The sequence below is a fragment of the Alligator sinensis genome, unplaced genomic scaffold (genome assembly GCF_000455745.1).
Source record: "Alligator sinensis unplaced genomic scaffold, ASM45574v1 scaffold1196_1, whole genome shotgun sequence".
Classification (NCBI taxonomy): Eukaryota; Metazoa; Chordata; order Crocodylia; family Alligatoridae; genus Alligator; species Alligator sinensis.
The window spans coordinates 873,731-891,168 of record NW_005842583.1 but is presented as its reverse complement, the minus strand read 5'-3'; the positions used below and the strand labels follow the sequence as shown (position 1 = coordinate 891,168).

The 17,438-nt window shown below is 42.8% G+C and overlaps 1 protein-coding gene across 1 annotated transcript; it reads right to left on the bottom strand.

Moving 5' to 3' along the window:
• Positions 1-241: 241 nt before the first annotated feature.
• FGF16 (fibroblast growth factor 16) lies at positions 242-15,958 on the bottom strand. Its single transcript, XM_006032695.2, has 3 exons — positions 15,438-15,958; positions 7,611-7,714; positions 242-1,055 (listed from the first exon to the last, which is right to left on the bottom strand). The coding sequence occupies exons 1-3, from the start codon at positions 15,709-15,711 to the stop codon at positions 810-812; spliced, it is 624 nt and encodes a 207-aa protein (XP_006032757.1). The 5' UTR covers positions 15,712-15,958; the 3' UTR covers positions 242-809.
• Between the last annotated feature and the right edge of the window lie 1,480 nt (positions 15,959-17,438).

Here is a 17,438-nt window from a genome sequence, read left to right as displayed (position 1 = left end):
GTGGTCTTTACCTCAACAGAAAACACCGTACCATTACTTGTCATGGTAGTCAAACAAAAGAACACATTAGCGAGAAATCTACAATATAAAGACAATTTTATTGCCAATAAGCTCTTAAAAACTCATTTTGTTCCTGTTTCAGTAGGACCTTACTCTTTCTGATGAAAATCTGGTCATAACATCTCTCATTAAAAATAAAATTATTTTGAAATAAATAAATATATAAAATAAATATCATATACATTTTATAAATAGTTTTGTCCTTATGCACAGTATCCATGCTTACATCTTAGTAATGTTCCCCACCCCCATTTCCACCCCAACAGCAGGAAAAAAACCATACATCAGGACCAGTCCATTATAATCCCCATAGCAAACCCCAAGGCCACTTGAGCAGGGTACCATTTGAAGGCCATTTTCTTAATAGGTCACCAACCATTCCAAGCTTATCAGCAGCATCTGTATCAGTTCTGTGGTCTTTTTCTTTCTTGTGATCAAGTTTGTTTGCTGGTTTTCAGTCATCCCTTATATTTGAATATTTCACCTGTTTTTGTAGCCATCAGGTAAAGAAAGTGAATGAAAATGAAAGATTATATGCGGGATTCCCTCCCCATTCCCCACCCCCACCCCAGAAATAACCCAGCTTTGATATACACTTTAAACAATGAGGAATGGCAGTGTTGAATTCAACATAAGTGCTTTTCTATGTTATCTAAGTTTATAGGAATGATGGAATGACTATTAATATAGTGCTCCAGGAAAAAGCTTGGGAACCCAAGTATGTACAGACTGGGCAGCTGCAGGAAACATCACCTATAATGGAAGAGGTCTCTGTACATTGCAGGTATTTTAGTAGGGTCCACAGGTCTTGGTAAAAAATGAGTGAATTTCTGATGTCTCTTAGTCCTATATCCTTCACGGGGTGAGCCGTCCTTGTTCAAAGCTACATAATAATGTCTCTCAGAATCAGGATGCTTATACAGGGTCGAGGCATATGTGTTGTACCAGTTCTCTTCAAACTGCTCTCGGAAAACGCACTCCCTTGTCAGTTTCTTCTGTGTTGGGGATTGGGGAAGAGGTGGGAAGGGAGAGAAAAGATACACGCATGAAAATACATGAAAAAATACATGCATGTATGAAAATCAAATTGGTATTTCTTCTTAAATTCCATGTCTTCCCCCTTCTTCCTTCTCAAATTCTGCAACTGTCTGGTCTCCTAACTTTGGCTCCCTCCAACGATAGTCACTGTCCACTGCCATGTGCAGCCTCATAGCATGCTTCATTTCCCATTAGTTAATTCTAGAGATGGGTCCAAAGTGATAAAAGCCCATATCCAAGCACTGCTTTGAGGGCTGTTACAAAGACCTGTGGAAAGCACCATTTGCTGATTGCTAGAAGCACAGGACCTGTCCTGTGTATATAACATAATGTATGAGTTCCTCTGTTTGACCAGATTTCAAAAAGAGAAAAGGGAATGGTTCATCTGAATGGTTTAAATACCAGTAAACTGCACTTTAAAATTTCAGGGCACATAATAATATACAATATAATTATAATAATAATATAATGAAAACAATACATAACCTGTAATCTTTTGAAAAAAGCAGATTGCTGTGGTCCATGGCCAAAATGAAAGAAGGCCTTAATGCTTAGTAGCTACGGACAGGATACTAATCCATGAAAATTTGTGGCAGAGTCTGGCCCAGATCCAGATCTGTGGTGCGACTGGTGGCAGCCTGGGAAAAATCATTGCAGTGTACGGGGATTTTGGGGTGATAGAGTTGGTGGCATGAACAGGAAATAATAGATGGAGCTATTGGGATCTCTCTGTCCTACTGAACCTGGCCAGCCAGAGCTACTAACAAGAGGCATTTAAGAGCCTGCAGGCTGTGTTCAGTTATGCTGGAGTCCAGCAATCAAAAAAATAAAAACAAGAACATCCATGTGTCCCACAGATAACTGTAACCCCACTGCGGACACTTGTAATGGGTTTAGGAATTCTTGGTGATGAAAGGCATTCTGTAAATGTAAGCTATTACAATATTACAGGCACTGTGAGGTTTGAGGTTTCCAAACAGCATCATAGCGGGCACATCTGCATGAGACATTTAGAACGGACTAATTAGCTCTGCAGTAAAGTCTCCGCGCCTACATGTGCAACCCTATTAGGTTGCAGTACACTAATAAACACCCCTATAGGTTAGTACTTGTAAATACAAGTACTATCCTGGAATGGCATTACTTACTGCACAGCAGTGGGCTTGTAGACTGACAGGGCTGGCTGGGGTATGAAGGTGCTTCAGTGTGGGGGCTGCCTGCCAGGTAGCCCCATACTGAAGCACTTTTGTGGCCCAGTCAGCCCCTCTGCAGCACACTGTGCCAGGTTGGAACAGCCCCAAGCTGACAGGCTGGCCCCCAGGTCCCCTGCCAGCTGGGGCTGCTCCAACCTGGCCCGACATACTACAGTCCCAGGCACATGTGTAAACGTGGTGCCTGGGAGCAATAAACTCCAGTGTGATATGTGCTAGAGTTTTTTGCTTTATGTTACTTGCACATGTAGATGCACCCCATATCTCTCACATGTGGCTTAGTGATTAGAGGTGAGAGTGGGCCCTGACAACCTAGGTTTCTGTTTCCAGATGTAATAGTAAAGAATGATCATTTTAAGTCCATTTTAGACATGATTAAGTAAATGATTCAACTGGTACAAGCTGCCTCTACTTTTTTATCTGTAAAATGGTGCAACGTTCAATGATGCCCCCAGAAATGTTCAGCGCCACGGTAAGTTAAGACAGACATCCTTCCTATCTGACTGCACATACTCCTTGACAAGGCTCTCTTCAGTGGTGTTTCTGTATTTTAAGGATATTATTCAGTAATATAGCCCTGTCGTGGCTTCCTTCTAAATGAAAGCTAGTAGTAAGTTTTATATGAAAGCCATTTGACCCATAAACAAAAATAAACCAAACAGGGGCACCTGGCGTGCTGAGACCCCAGGTCAAAATTCCTAATCATCCCCCATTTCTGTACTTTATGCAGTGGTGTTTTGAAACCTGACGTTTGTCATGTGCTTTGAATGCCTGGCTGATTCCTGCTAGATAATTCTTTATTTGAATTGTGATGATGCCTGAAAGCCCTAATGATAGAATAGGATTCTGTTGCCAGGTGTTGTACACACAGAACAGAAAGATGGCTCCTGCCCCAAAGAGCTTAAAGTTTTCAGCACGATCAGAATATTAGAAGTCTATTAAGAGTGGAAGGGTTAACTGTAGCTATGACTGTGCCAAAATTTTTGTCAGAACCCTCATTTGTCTGAAAAGTGATACTTTGATTCTCTATGTTGTTGGAAGCCCCCATCCAAAATTTTTTCCTAAGTAGTATAAATTGAATCACTTGGATGTAATTTTTTTACTGATGGTTTTTTTCTCAAGTGCAGCTAATTATTTTTCTTCAGTAATTTAAAAAGAGCAAATGAAATTTTCCTTAGAAAATATTCTAAGTATTAGATTATTATTAGAAAGTATTAAATATGAAGTATTCTAAGTATTAGATTATTATTAGAAATATTCTAAATATTAGATTAATATTCTTTAAGAAATGGATCATGATTACAGTTCGTATGGCTGGCACATCATTATTGATGGGTTTGCTTTATGCAAATGTTACTCCTTTTCCATGCTATTCCTTTTACATGAAGTGAACAATGCAGAAAGCTGACAGAGTTGTGTGAATAGCAGTATGTTTTGAAGTGGAAAAGGACAACTGGGTTCTGTCTGACAAAGGATGTGCCATTGACTCTGCCTGTTTAGAAATGCACAAAATGGTTTAAATGGAGAGAGAGAACCTGAAATATTGAGGGACTAAATAGTTATGTTTCTCTGGTTTCTTATATTTTCAAATTTATACAAAACTGGCACACACAAAAAAAATAATAGCCTCACTAGGAGCAACAGCCTTAAGCTGTAGCAGAGGAAATTTAAGTTGGAGATAAGGAAGAAATGACCTAGAGAGCATCCCACTTTAACTCCTGCTCCACCTGGCAACAGCAGTGGCATTCCTATTCCAGGCAGCTGAGAGAGTCCTTACTCCATAGGTGTTAATGACCATCCATCCTTTTTAGTGGTCTTGATATTCCACTAATCAAGCTAACCTTTCTCCTGGCAATTTTGCTGTCTGGTAGCTATTCCTGGTTTCTCTTCTATTTCACAGCCTTGCAGCCTGTTCCTACTCTTTTCAAAATCACAAATCCACTCTTGGGGTGCCTGCACACGAGTGCAGATCCTGCTCTGACACACTGTAATTACAGCAGATTAATCAAGTCTGCTGAAGTGCGGTAATTACTGTGCTCCAGCAGCCTCCTGTGTGTCATGTACGAATGTCCCTGTGCTTCAAAATGGTGACAGGGGCACTTGAACTAAAACTTGTTGAATGAGCTTTAGTTCAAGCATCCCTACTGCCACTTTGAAGCATGGGGTGCTGATACACAAGACACTGCAGCATGGCTTACCTCCGGAGCATGTGTAAAAATGCCCATAGAGACCAGTCTTAAGCAGCAGCTAAGGTTTCAGATTTTGCTTAAGCGAGAAAGGGAGGGTATGTAAGCCTTGTTCCTGCTCTACACAGTCATAACTCTGCAAAAAAATCTTTTTTCTTCCTTCTGTCTTCTCAAAAACAAGGTGCTTGTCTTATTTGGGGGTTTGTAGTATATGAGCAAATATGCTATTAAAAAGGTATATTCTAGCCTCCTTGATTGGAAAGAAAAGCCTGATATATGATCTAAGTATACTCAGAAGACTCAGAAAACCACAAAAAAAAAAAGAGAGAGAGAGAGAGAGAGAGAAACTCGAATTGTTTTTAGCTTTTAAAAATATTTAAGTCCTGACTCTTGCTTGTTTAATACATAAGGCTGGTGATATTACTATTTTTGCTATTGCTGTTTCATCTTTTTCAGGTATCTGACCAGTATGAGGGACAATTGCAAATGCAGTGATATGTGATGGCAGAAAATTACAATAATTTTGTATGGAAATCAATTCTGTGTCTGACTAATATGATATTGGCATTTCTGTCGCATGACATAAAGGCAGTCCAAATATGATTGGCTGGATTGTGAAACTGTTGCCTTACAACAGCAACGACTGGGCTCCCAGAGCAGGAAATAAGTTAAATTCCTAGTTTCAATAGTATAGCTATTAGTTCTGATTCCAAGAGCTGGTAAGCACATGACTCACACCAAATTTAATAGGCATTGTAATTGTACAACTCTTCTGGGTTAAAACCTTACTTTCTGAAATAAAATCTGATTTTTCCATTGTTCTTTACCATGTCTGTCATTTAAATGACATGGAAATAAATGTAAAAGCTGAGTGACCAGAATGTACATTTAGGTCCCCTTTAGTTGTGGTGCTTAAACTTTCTAACCCAATTTTTTTTGAGTACATACATGAAAATGTACTCACTTCAGTGTGATTTCAAAGAGTCTTCCTAGGCATTAAATCTGAAGGGTTCTGCATATGTGTTACTTGTTTTTTCCAGCAGGTATAATGCTATGATGGTTTTTTTTAACTGTCTTTCTAATTCACAAACATACAGTGCATAATTCAGAGAGAAAAGTGCCTTGTTTTTTGGCCTGCACTATGCACATGTAATGAAATACATTGCTATGCTATCCTTACTTATGCTGATAGGCATACAAAAATCCAGCCAACTAATGTAGGATAAATTGTAGGACAGTTAGAGTGAGTTGATAATTATTCATGAGTAGCTTATGAAAGGAAAAATAACCCAAGTTTCCAATAATTTAGAGCCATGGAGACTGCTTGATGTGTGTTCTGATTATTGCTGCTCTTGTCTTTTTTTTTTATTTGCTACCTTGCTTGGTGCACCTTTATTTCAAATTTCCATTTTGAACACTTTATAATGTAAGTGTGCCTTGTTACAAGTTCGTATGGGTGCTTACCAAAGTGTAGCCCCAAGCCTGACTGATCAGTACAATGATTTCTTTAACAATTATTTTACAATTAATTTTATGAACAATAATTAACTATGTGAAGGATTGTGACTTTGCAAAACAAAGCTAAGGCTTGAGTATGAACATTTTATAACCATACTTTGCACCCATATCATATATTTAAATGTGTATTTAACAGTCTATTGGGCAGTTTATATATATGAGAATTATTTTTTTATTATGGAACCATCATTGCCCTTTTTTGTGCATGTGTTTAGCTAAGTCACCTTAATGTTGTGCACGTGAGGGGCCCTGCCTTTAATTTTTGTTTGGGCGGGTTATTTTAAAAAGAAATGTAAGGGAAAGGGTGAAATTGCTTATGCATGCTATCATTTAAATGAACCCACACACACACTGACACTTCACTTCATTAAGGTCAACAGGATTGGCAGGGGGAAGGAAAAGATGAAATGCTGTTTTGCTGTTGCAATTTTTTTCAGACTAAAGTTCTGTCTGCGTGCAAAGTACACCTGTCCAATTTGCAGTGTGATATTAAGCTAACATGGTTAACCCAAAGCCTAAAGAAATGGTAGACATCCTTATTTTTGTTTAAATCAAATTTATTTGGCTGTGGCTTCAAGTGCTTTTGAAGGGCTGAGCCACCCTTCAAAATTAAGTGGGTGCATCCAAAGATTTATATTGGGGAAACTATGCCAGTGCAGATATGCATGAAGACAAAGCCTGGAGGGCTCAATTAAAGGCAGTTGAGCATCTGAAGTAAGAGTGAGGGGTAGCAGCAACAGAAAGGCCTTGTCTACATAAAAAGGTGCATTGGTTTAATTGATAGTCCAAAGACTCTGTGGATGCATTAGTTTTGGTTTATCTCAAATCAGTTAGGAATTGGCTTAAGCTAAACCAAAAGAAGACACGTTTAAACCAAAGGAAGAAGGGGAAACTAACCTTATTCAAGTTCATGGGAGATTTGCCATGTTTCCCCATGTAGACATAGTTTAATTTTGATGGACTGTGCTGTGTGTGTTTCAGTAGATGTTTGTAGCTGCATTAAGGGATTCTTCAATTGCAGAGCTGTGATGGATTTTAACTTTTCTTTTACTACACTTCTTCCAAAAGGCAGTACCACAAGTGAACTTCACAGAGCTATTTCAATAACTATCAATAATAACCGCTGTATAACCATCACACCATCAGTGCTTTCTTTATCTCCCAGATTTGTCTTTTTTTGTTAGACTGTAGTTTTTATTTATTCTGCTTTTCTTCATCAACTCTCTCTTTATTAACATGATAATGGTGGAATCATTGATGAGGCAGAGCAATGTGACATCCACAGTACAGCAGAAAGCGTCTGGATAGTAGGGTTGCCAACCCTCCCAGATTGGGTGCGAGACTACCGGAATCGGCATCAATCTCCCAATGACTACTGAAAGCAATCCGGGAGATTTTAATAAGATGTGAACGGGTTAATGACATAACGTCATGTTGGCAAAAAAAAAATCTCCCTGAATAGCTTCAGAGTTGGCGACCCTACTTGAAGGGCAGTAATGGGCCTGAAGTTTACTACATGAATAGGGGATGGCTGGCAGCTCCCACAGTGACCCTGTTGGATTCTCATATTGCAAGTATCAAAAAACCTTAAACTTACCGACCCATACAGCTCTCCTCTCTCATTCATTCCAAGGTAGAGTCCTGAATCCACCCCACGGATACTAACCAGTCCCACTGCCAGGCTAATGAACTCCAAAATCCCTAGAAGTTAAAAGGAATCCAGATCATTCAGAGAACAAAACTGACACCATGTTCAAGTGATAAAAAGAAACCAGCCTTCCCTCAGAGAACACTTTACAGAGCTTCGTGTAGTCCCTATACACCTATTCTTGTCCAGCTCACCCAAGTGTAACTCAGTGACTTGAACTTTAACAGCCTCAGCAAAGTTTTGTAGCCTTACAAGATTCAGGAGTAATTGTTTTTTATTTGAGAAGTATTGCTAGCTTCCAGTCCTCCTAGAACAGGACAGTTAACGAGTAGATTTTGTATCTGATCCGCTAAATGTTCGTGAGCCTTTTGGAAGCCTCCATTATGATAACTTTAATTATGCGTGGAAAGAAAAGTGATTATTGTTCTTGGTGCGCTTCCTAGTTATGGTGAGAGCAGCAGTGTCTGTCCAAACACGGTGAGTCAGATCTCCAAAAGTGGCTTGGAAATCATGTGATGCTCTAAAATAAATTTGTGAGGAGCTTTATTCAATATTTCTTTAGTCTGAGGGTAATGAACCCCCCCCCCCCCCCACTACAACCCCCCAATTAAGAGTGTGCAGGAGCTCTCAAGAGTAAAAAATACAGGTACAAAGGCCGTTTCCTTGGCAGCTCAACAGGGAGACCCCTTCCCTTCCACTGCCTTTCTACCTTTTTCCATCTCTGAATGATGTCACTGTCCTCTGAACACCCTTCCTACCACCCATAAAGCTGTCCCCTGCTCTTCCCACTCTTCCTACGTGCCGCCATAGGCTCCTCGCAGTCCTCCATCTAAGAGGTCCCTGTCTAGCCTGCATGAGGGACACTTGCATGGGCCATAGCGTCATCTCACTGAAAACACTGGATGCGTCAGCCAGCTTGATTAAGGGCAGCTTCCCTGCTACAGGTAGAGAAAATGGTGGCTCTTTTAATGGCATTAGCTCTACTGACAGTAATAGCAGATGGTTGCCATTTTGAATAAGAGAAAAATAGCAGGTTGTCATCCTTTTATTATGAAACCAGTATAAACACCCCAAGACAGGCACAGCGGCAGTAATATTGCAAATGTTGGCAACACTGACATTAAAACAGAGCCCATTCAATCAAAAAATGCTGTGAGGTAAAAGCATGAGAGGTTTTTGGATCGTGTCCTGCTCTCCCAGTTCAGAGGTCACAAGCTCTTTTTGGGCTGCAGCCCACTGCTTCACTGCAAGAGGTTTTGGCTCCCCACTCCTCCATGCTTCTCTCTAAATGAGTGGGGGAGAAACGGCCAAGGCCAGGAGGTGTTTGCACCTTTAACGAGGCTCAGAGTCTATTAATACAGCTCCTACATGTCCAGAGCTGGGTGAAAGCACCTTGCTATCCCGGGCATGTTACCTCGTGCAGCCTCTCTTGAATGCAGTCCCCGAGGCGCTGCGAGAGGGATGTTTAGCCACCCGACTCCTGCTAACTTTAATAGGAGTCACAAAACCTGAAACTGCTCCCCTTCGTCTTGGGATGGGTATCACCTCTTGTAGAGGTGATCTCTTTCATATGGCATGGATGTCATAACTAAATATAGGGCAGCTACACCATGACAGCCACCTCCGCCCCCTCGAGCACAGTGCGACCTGTCACTCAGCTCTGCTGTACGCCTGTGTCATGCCGGTTGTCGTGAGGTAGGCTTCGCTCCCCCATACAAGATCTTTTTGTTTTACGTCCCAATCTGTCTCAGCTCTTGTGTTATTCTATCCACATTGATAAAAAAAGGACCTTTTTGCCCTTCTGCATGCCAACTGTGTATGCAGTTTCTATCTAATCCAATGTATCCCGTACCCCATCTACGGGCCCACAGAAGTTGGGGGCTGTTCTGGGGTGTTCAGGACTTTTGGAAGGACGTTCACTTTTTCTACGAGCTGAAATACTGACAGGAGCCAATATTTAGGCTCCTGGTTTTCCTCCGTTTTTGTTTCTTTGTTTTTACATCTTTGTGGACTAGCACTGGTATTTTGTACAGGTAAACAGTACATCTGCAAATATATTCCAGACTGGGAGAATAAGATACTGCTCCAGGCACACCTCTGCCCCAACAGTAGGTCAGTTGAATGTATATTTGACTCAACTGTACAATAGGAAAAATACAATTTTGGGGTTTTTTTCCCCCTTAGTTTCTGTGCTTTCTACAAACAGATATGTGAGCAGGATTGAGAAATCATTTGTTTTCTAGCGAGAGAGCTCCTGCCTTATATTTCCTATACTAGTAAGTGTCCCAGGTTGGAGACCAGTGTTCCCTACAGACAATGAGAGGGCATACAGGGATGCATGAATAACTACAGGTTTCCTTGCTTTATGTGGGTTCTGAATGTGTGAATTCGCTCTTATGCAATGCCCTTTTTTATACCAAAAATGTGTTATATGTGAGGTAAATTCACTCTTATGTGATAGGTGTGGTGGAAGCACAAAGTGAACTGCTTTGTGTGGTGCATTGTGGGAGTGACGCACACCGAAATATAGTCTCCTGTGTGGATATGTGCTCCTTGCTTGTTGTCTGCAACGCGTGTTTCTGTAGTTGCCCTCCCCATTATGATAGCGCCCTGTGCTTAGTTGGTGAGTACCAAAATTGACTTGTAAAAGTGGTAGAAATGGGTCTGGGGGTCAGTGCAGTCGAGGTCTTGGAACGTATCCTTATTTGTTACATTGTAAAGTGGGTTCCCTTTATGCGAATTCGAGTTATGCACCATTTTTCAGGAACGCATGCACAGCATAAAGCAAAGGAAACCTGTAGTTGGTACTCAGCAATGGGAAAGTGCTTTTGAGAACGCCCAGGGGCCAGGGTCTTGGCTGTTTTCTAGATTTGGAAAGGTATTCTACTTACTGTCATGTGTGTTATTGGATAAGCAGCATGAACTTGGAGTCAGACCCAGCTTCTGTTTCTGTCTCTGCCATTCATTCATTTTGTAATTTTTGTAGATCAGAGATTATTCTAATTATGTTCCTTTGTGACATGCTTTGGGAGTTTTATGTAGGTGTTAAGTACTGCGATAGCCTACCAGTTTGAATCTCTCTAGCTTGGAGACTTTCTGGCCCCTGGTTCTCATATTACCTGAACACCTCACAATACTTAATGCATTTATCTGCCTCGTGACTTCGGGATGTTCTGTTACACCGATTTCACAGATGGAAAACTGAAGAGCCTGCATAATTTTCTTAAGGTCAGGAAAGAAGCCAATGGCAGCAGTGAGAACTGATTCCCAGGTCTTCACAGATCCAGGCTAGCTTCCTAAGTACTGAACTGTTTTTCCTCTTTCTGAGTGGCTGAGTAAGCAAATGCTTATTCTACTTGGGGATAGGTGGCTACTTCTATTTTTGTAAGCACTTACATTTCTTCAAGTATGCCCATGGCAATCCCTTCTGACAATGTCACTTGTAAAGTTCCTTCCTCTTTTCTGATCTTTTGAGTGGCACTTACAGAAGTGAACTAAAGACAACTATGTTGAAATAACATTAAGAGTGTAACTTAAACCCACAGAAGTCAGGAGGCAGAGTGAAGGCTGAAAAATGTGGGCGGGCATCCATCCTGTCCTTAACTCACTCCATTTGCTAGACAAAACTGCAGCTTCATGCATGTGATCTCCACCAGCACAGGGAGTGGCCACTGGGGCTAGATCAAGAATTTTCTTTCGAACTGTTGCGGGGTGTTTTTATGGCAGAACGTGCTTTTAGTTTCCAGAACTTGTTTCTTCATTTGTGGCTTGATTATTTTTTTTTTTCCTCTTTGAGTCTTTCTTGGTAGTATTTTGAGAGATTTCACGAGGGCTCCAGTGAGATGAAGTGAACACCAAAGGACTGAATATTTAACCTCCTCTCTGATGGCCAGAACACATTCGCTGTTACATTACTAAATGAATCTTTAAAGAGCATTTCAGCTGGTTGCACCTGTCTCTCCTTGCACAACTATATTCATGTGCATAGGAGTAGAAAAAACATCAGTTGTACTAATGCCTGCAAACTTAAAGCTTCAGCTAAAAACCTCAACAACTGTTTAGTAACAGGTGCACTTGAGTGTAAATGTCAAAGCCTTTAGAGGAGCTTTCTTTACAGATTTCCCTAGCCTCTCAAAGAAACTTTATTAGCAGCTCTGTCTAGAGAGGAATTTGACTTGCTCTCCTCAGCACTCAGATATAAACTCCAGTAACTTCTGAAGTCAGTGGAGTAACGGTGGTGTAGAACTGGCATAAGCCAGAAAGGAATTGGTCCCTAGTGGCAAGGACATTTCCCTAGTGAGTCTAGCATGATTACATTCACAGAAGGATTTCTTACTGGGGAGCTGATTTCAACGTAAGAAACCCCAAACCCTTTCAGGCTTTCATATATTATCCCTTTGTCTGGTACAGAAAAGGTTCCTGGCAGACCAATGGGAACAAACACGTGGTTTCTAATACTTCCAGTTTCTCTATTATAGTTTAGACTGGTCTTTTAGGTTCAGGATACCATCTGGGAATTTCTCTAGCAAAACAGCTAGCTTTCTTCTACATCCTGGAGAATCACACTGTGGATCTGACCTAATTCTATTCAAGGAGGAATAAGCTTCAGCCTGTGGAGTATGTGTTTGTGAGGGGTGTATCTCATCCCAAACAGAGGAGCTACAATCCTAGTCAGAGAAAAAGGAATAGTTACAATAGTTATTTAAATATTCTACATAAATATGACACTGCCAACTTAATTTTGAATGGAAGGATCCCTTGACTCGCACTCTAACTACTCTCCCTTAGTCCCCAGAGACAAGGACCTCCACATCACATTGTACATCAACAGTGCTTTGGTCCGTTGTTTCCGTGTAAAGAAGACTGTTAATGCCTTGTGTGGATTTAGACTGTTTAACTTTTGGGATGGTCCGCCTTTTCCTGAATCCTGGCCAACATTACAAGATAGATAACAAGTCCAGTTCCACCCCTTATCCCAGCTGCAATTGGATAAATACTGTTACTGTGGTTTCCCAAAGAGTTATCCTTGGGGGAGAACTAACTTTGCTTATGAGATCAGAGTGCATCTTCCAAGACGGTGAGCCTGATCAAGCTAGCACTGAAAACTCAGGGTTTTCTAAATCTGTCTATAGAGCTGCCAGGAAAACATAAAACAAGGACCCAAAAGAACCCCTTCTGCTACTGTCTAGGTCCTTCACCGCGCCTGTCCACTCTCCCAGAACTGTGTAGTCTGCTTATTTCTGTAATAATTCACTTCTTTCTGGCGGCTGCATGCAAAATTCAGGAATGCATTGGTACATGAAATTCTAATGCAAACCATACCGGTTGCATTGGAATTTAAATATTCATGGCTACTGAATGCAGATGGTGAATACCATGTGCCAGTACATTATTACTTGGAGTCTCTGCTGCAGCAAGGCTCAGTCCAACTTTATCTGAACACAAGGATTCCAGTCTAATTATTTGGGGCCTTGCCCTGCAATTACAACAAATAACTATTTATTTTACACTGCTTTTGGGAAAACCCTGAAGCAGAAATCTATAATATTTTATATCTGAAGTCTGGACTACTTTACGTAGCAGGATGCCGACTGCTGAAACACTTATGGAATGCTAACTTATTGATTTTATTGAGCGTACTGTATGATTGGCTCTTAATCTGAACCTTGCAAAACTAATTAAAAGTTTTAGCTCATTTTAATGTGGAGTTTTGAAAATGTATTTAGAGACAACTTTATTTTAAGTTATGAGAAATGGAAAAGGGAAAAGTTCTCTCATTAGCAGCTGGTAGCTTCTTTGTATCAAGATATGTAAAAAAAGCCAGTAGAAAAGAACTGGGAGGTGGCAGAGGTAGGTTAAACTAAAGAAATACACAGATACAATGGACTTGATTCCAGTCCCCTTAATATGAGAAATGATCATGTGCTGCGAGATGAAAGAGAAAAGATATGTGTCTTTCGGGAGGTAATTAAAGAACACTTGCCCCATGAGCCTATTAGTACCTTACTCTGACCTGCAGGTTATGACTTTCTTGTTGATTTAGGCATGGATACACTACCTGCACCTGGTGTTTATGCAAGGTACAGTACACAGGATTGTTTTTTAATCATTTCAAAAGCCTTGCCTAAAACAAGAACAACAAAAATGTCCCTAAACTATTACTGCTCAGAGAAAGAATAGTAAGTCCTCCCTAAAAAACAATTCTGGTTTTGTCTTTGTTAAAATATGGCATGCTACAGCAAGTCACCAGAACATCTCTTGCAACCTGTTGACTATGCAGCTGAGATCACTGGCTTGGGACCTGTTGATAGTTTACACAGACACCTGCACCAGATGCCAAAGAAGCAGGAGTTTTTCTGAACTCCATTCAAACTTACTGTACTTGTGTGCCTGTGGCTTGAGATACATTTTTCAAAGATTACATAGAGTCTCATTTGAGATTTCGGTAATTGTGCGACAGTGATATAGACGCTGAAGTCTTTCCAGCTTTATCCTGAATGGTAGGTAAATCAGTAGTGTTCTGCCTACTGCCTTTTCTCTTTTCCTCCTTCTGAGGGTGAAGGCCACTTAATTTTTTTTCTCAACCCCCCTTCCTTCCCCCCCTCCCTCTCTGGCTCTGCTCCAGCAAACTGATCTGATTCTGCTTGGGGAGGGACACTTTTCAGGACCAGCCAAGTAAGCAAGAATGCCCCAAATCTGCAAAGCCAAGAAGACAAGAGCTCCCCGCACTTGGCTGTCTCTTCTTTCTTTTGCCTTCCTGGCTCCTGTGAACTGCAGAGGTTCAAATGGAGCTGGAGTGGCCAGCGAGCTGCTTTTTTATTATTATTATTTATTATTATTCAAGCATGTTTTTGGTGCACCTGCAGAATGACTTAGCACTGGGGAGAATAGGAAATTGAAAATAAAAATGCCCACATTTCTGGGGAGTGAGCGCATTTGTTTAGGATTCTAATTATATCCATCCCAGGGATGATTTATATTAATAGTGTAATTAGTTCTGTATGTGGGACAGGCGGCTGGGCTCTTTGAACAAGTTCATAAAGAAAACAGGCAGCTCCAGAGCCATCGCGTGTATGCAGCAGAGAAAAGACACCTGTTTCTTGGCCTGGGGGGTATCCCCCCTCCCTGGTACTTCTAGGGGAGGAGAAAAGGGGGTTAACCCCTCACTTGCTGGGGGGGGGGCGGGAGAAAAAATCGCAGGGAGGCATTTCCTTGGGTCCAGTGAGGGATGATACCACTACAAAGGCCAGAGGAATAAGCTGAGGCAAGCACGTGGCTTGGAAGCGACCCAAGTTCAGAGGTGTCGGGCGGCGTTAAGTGGGCGGTGAGTTCTGGGGTGTCCCAGGGACTGAGCCCGTCCCTGCAGGAGAGGACCCGGCACGAGTCATCACCTGCCCCCAGAGCCGCTTTTTTGCCCTAAGCCACTGCCCCTGGCTCTGGGCTTATCCGAGGCGAAGTAACCTGTTCCCGGAGCTCACCCTGCATCCCAGCCCCCGTGATGCGAGCCGAGCAAACGAGCCCCGGAGGGGTTTGCCTGGCGCTCCCGGAGCAATGCACGGAGTGCGGGCTGGCTCTGCTCAGCCGCGCGGGAAGGCGGGCTTGGCACATGCAGCAGTGCAGGAATGTGGAGGCAAATGGAGGTGAACTCCGGCTCCTCAACCTGCTTTTGTCCAAGCCCGCAGGGAAACCCTGAGAGCAGCCCGCTCCGCCGAGCACCTCTCCTCCCGCTGCTAATGCTCCCTGCCCCAAAGTGCGCGCGGGAAACGCCGGTCTTACCGAATCTGCTGTGATCCTGCCTGGTGCCATGCACCGTGCCGTTGGGGAAGATTTCCAGGTGGAAGCCCGTGCGGCAGTAGAGCTGCCTCCGCCTCAGGATGCCTTTAAGGTGGGCAAAGTCCGTGGGAGACCCCCTCTGCAGCCTTCCTTCAATCTGTCCCAATCTCTCGTTCAGAAACCCAGGAGAATCAGCTAGAGGGACATTCCCAAGAGAGGAGGAAAATCCATGCAAATCCAAATCCAGGGAGCCGAGGAAGCCCCCTACCTCAGCCATGGCAATAGCAGGGTGCGTGTCACAGTGCGGGTGAGTGTGAGTGTATGTGCAAACAATGGGACAAAAATTGCAGGTCTCTCTGACAAGAGTGTGTGTGTGTGTGTGTGTGTGTGTATTGACTGATCAGCTTGGAGCTTCACTGCCTTCAAGTAACTTCTCAGCCCTCAGCGTGTGCGATGTGAGCGCCTGACCTTGCCTTGATTAAAAGTATAGTTTTTCCTGTGCATTGATCTCCTCTTGCCTTTCATAGCTGGTTATGTCCAGCTATCAGATGCAAACTGCACTTTATATACATACACACTCCCCTTACATTGACATATTGGATATTTAAATGCAAGCCACACCTCACTGGCATCCCCTTTGGCTATTGCTTTTTTTTTTTTTTTTCCTTCTTTTCCTCTGATCCAATTGGCTCTTTTTTTTTTTTTTTTTTTTTTTTGGGGGGGAAAAAAAAAAGCTTCACTCCCTCTTTTATTATGAAAAAAAATGGCAGGAAAAAGCTACACATTGCACTGAGGCATAACAGCTTTTGGCAGGTTCTTGTAAAAGCGGTGATGAAATCCTGGAGCCAGCGTGTGCACCCCCGATGCCCGGGCTGGAGCCAGCACGCCGTGTCCGGCGGCGGGTGCCCGGCCGTCCTGCCCGGCTCTGATCGCTCCGGTCCTCGCAAACCCAGCAACTTTCACACAGCCAGCTTCCCCGTCCCCCTCTCCTGGTTTTTTTTCCACGATCGGCCCTTATTTAATCATATGAAAAGCCTTTCTCTAGTCACAAATCTGTATTTGGGGGGAAGGTTTCATTTCGTGAATCTGGGGTAGAGGACTAGGGGGTGTTGGAAGGGGAATATCTTCCAGACACATGTTTTTTTGCAACATTAGACCCATCTGTAAGTCCGTCCCCCCCCCTTCCTGCACAACAGACATTGTGGAAAGAAATAGCATGGGAGGAGAAGACTTGAGAAGCATTTTTTCAGCGGAATATGTAAAAACTGAAAGTGATCTTTTTGAAAAATGATCCTGCAGATTTTATGACTTGATTTTTACAAGCCACTTGAGAGGAGAATATATGGAAGGAGTTGCCAAGCCTGTTGTGGGCTTTCTCCCCACCTTTTTCATGTTGGAAACAGGTGTTTCCTAGCTCTCCCTTGCCCTGTGACACTGTATCTGTAACAGCAGCTGCTGGGGGAGCTGCAGACAGACGGAGTTAGGCACGGGGAGACAGGGGGACCAGAAAATGCGTGGAAAAAAAAAAGGGGGGGGGGGGGAGAGGAGCTTGAACCCTGATTTGATGCAATGAAATGGGCATTTTCTCCCAGACCTCTCCCTCCCCAGCACTCCCAGTCCCCGCCAGGCAGGGGGGCGCTAGAAGGCGCTGTTGCTCACGGTATGGTTGGGAGCGGTGCAGCCTCCCTGCACTTGTCCCGTGTCCGCCCTTGGGGAGGGAAGGGGGGAGCCTCGTGCAGGACAAAGGGGACCTCCCACTGGAGACCTGGACAGAGCCAGAGGAGACAGCCGCACATTTAACTCTGCCCTTGGGAAAGAAAAGGGGCCATAAGAAACACTATTAGCTGCAGGGAGCTGAAAATGTTGGAGAGTAATTTCAGGGTGGGGGGAGAATCCCCATTAATTTACGAGTCAGCTTTTTGGAGGAAAGTATTAACACTTTGCCTTTAGCATCATCAAATCTTAGAAAGTTAGGGTTGGAAAGGACCTCAGGAGGTCACATCT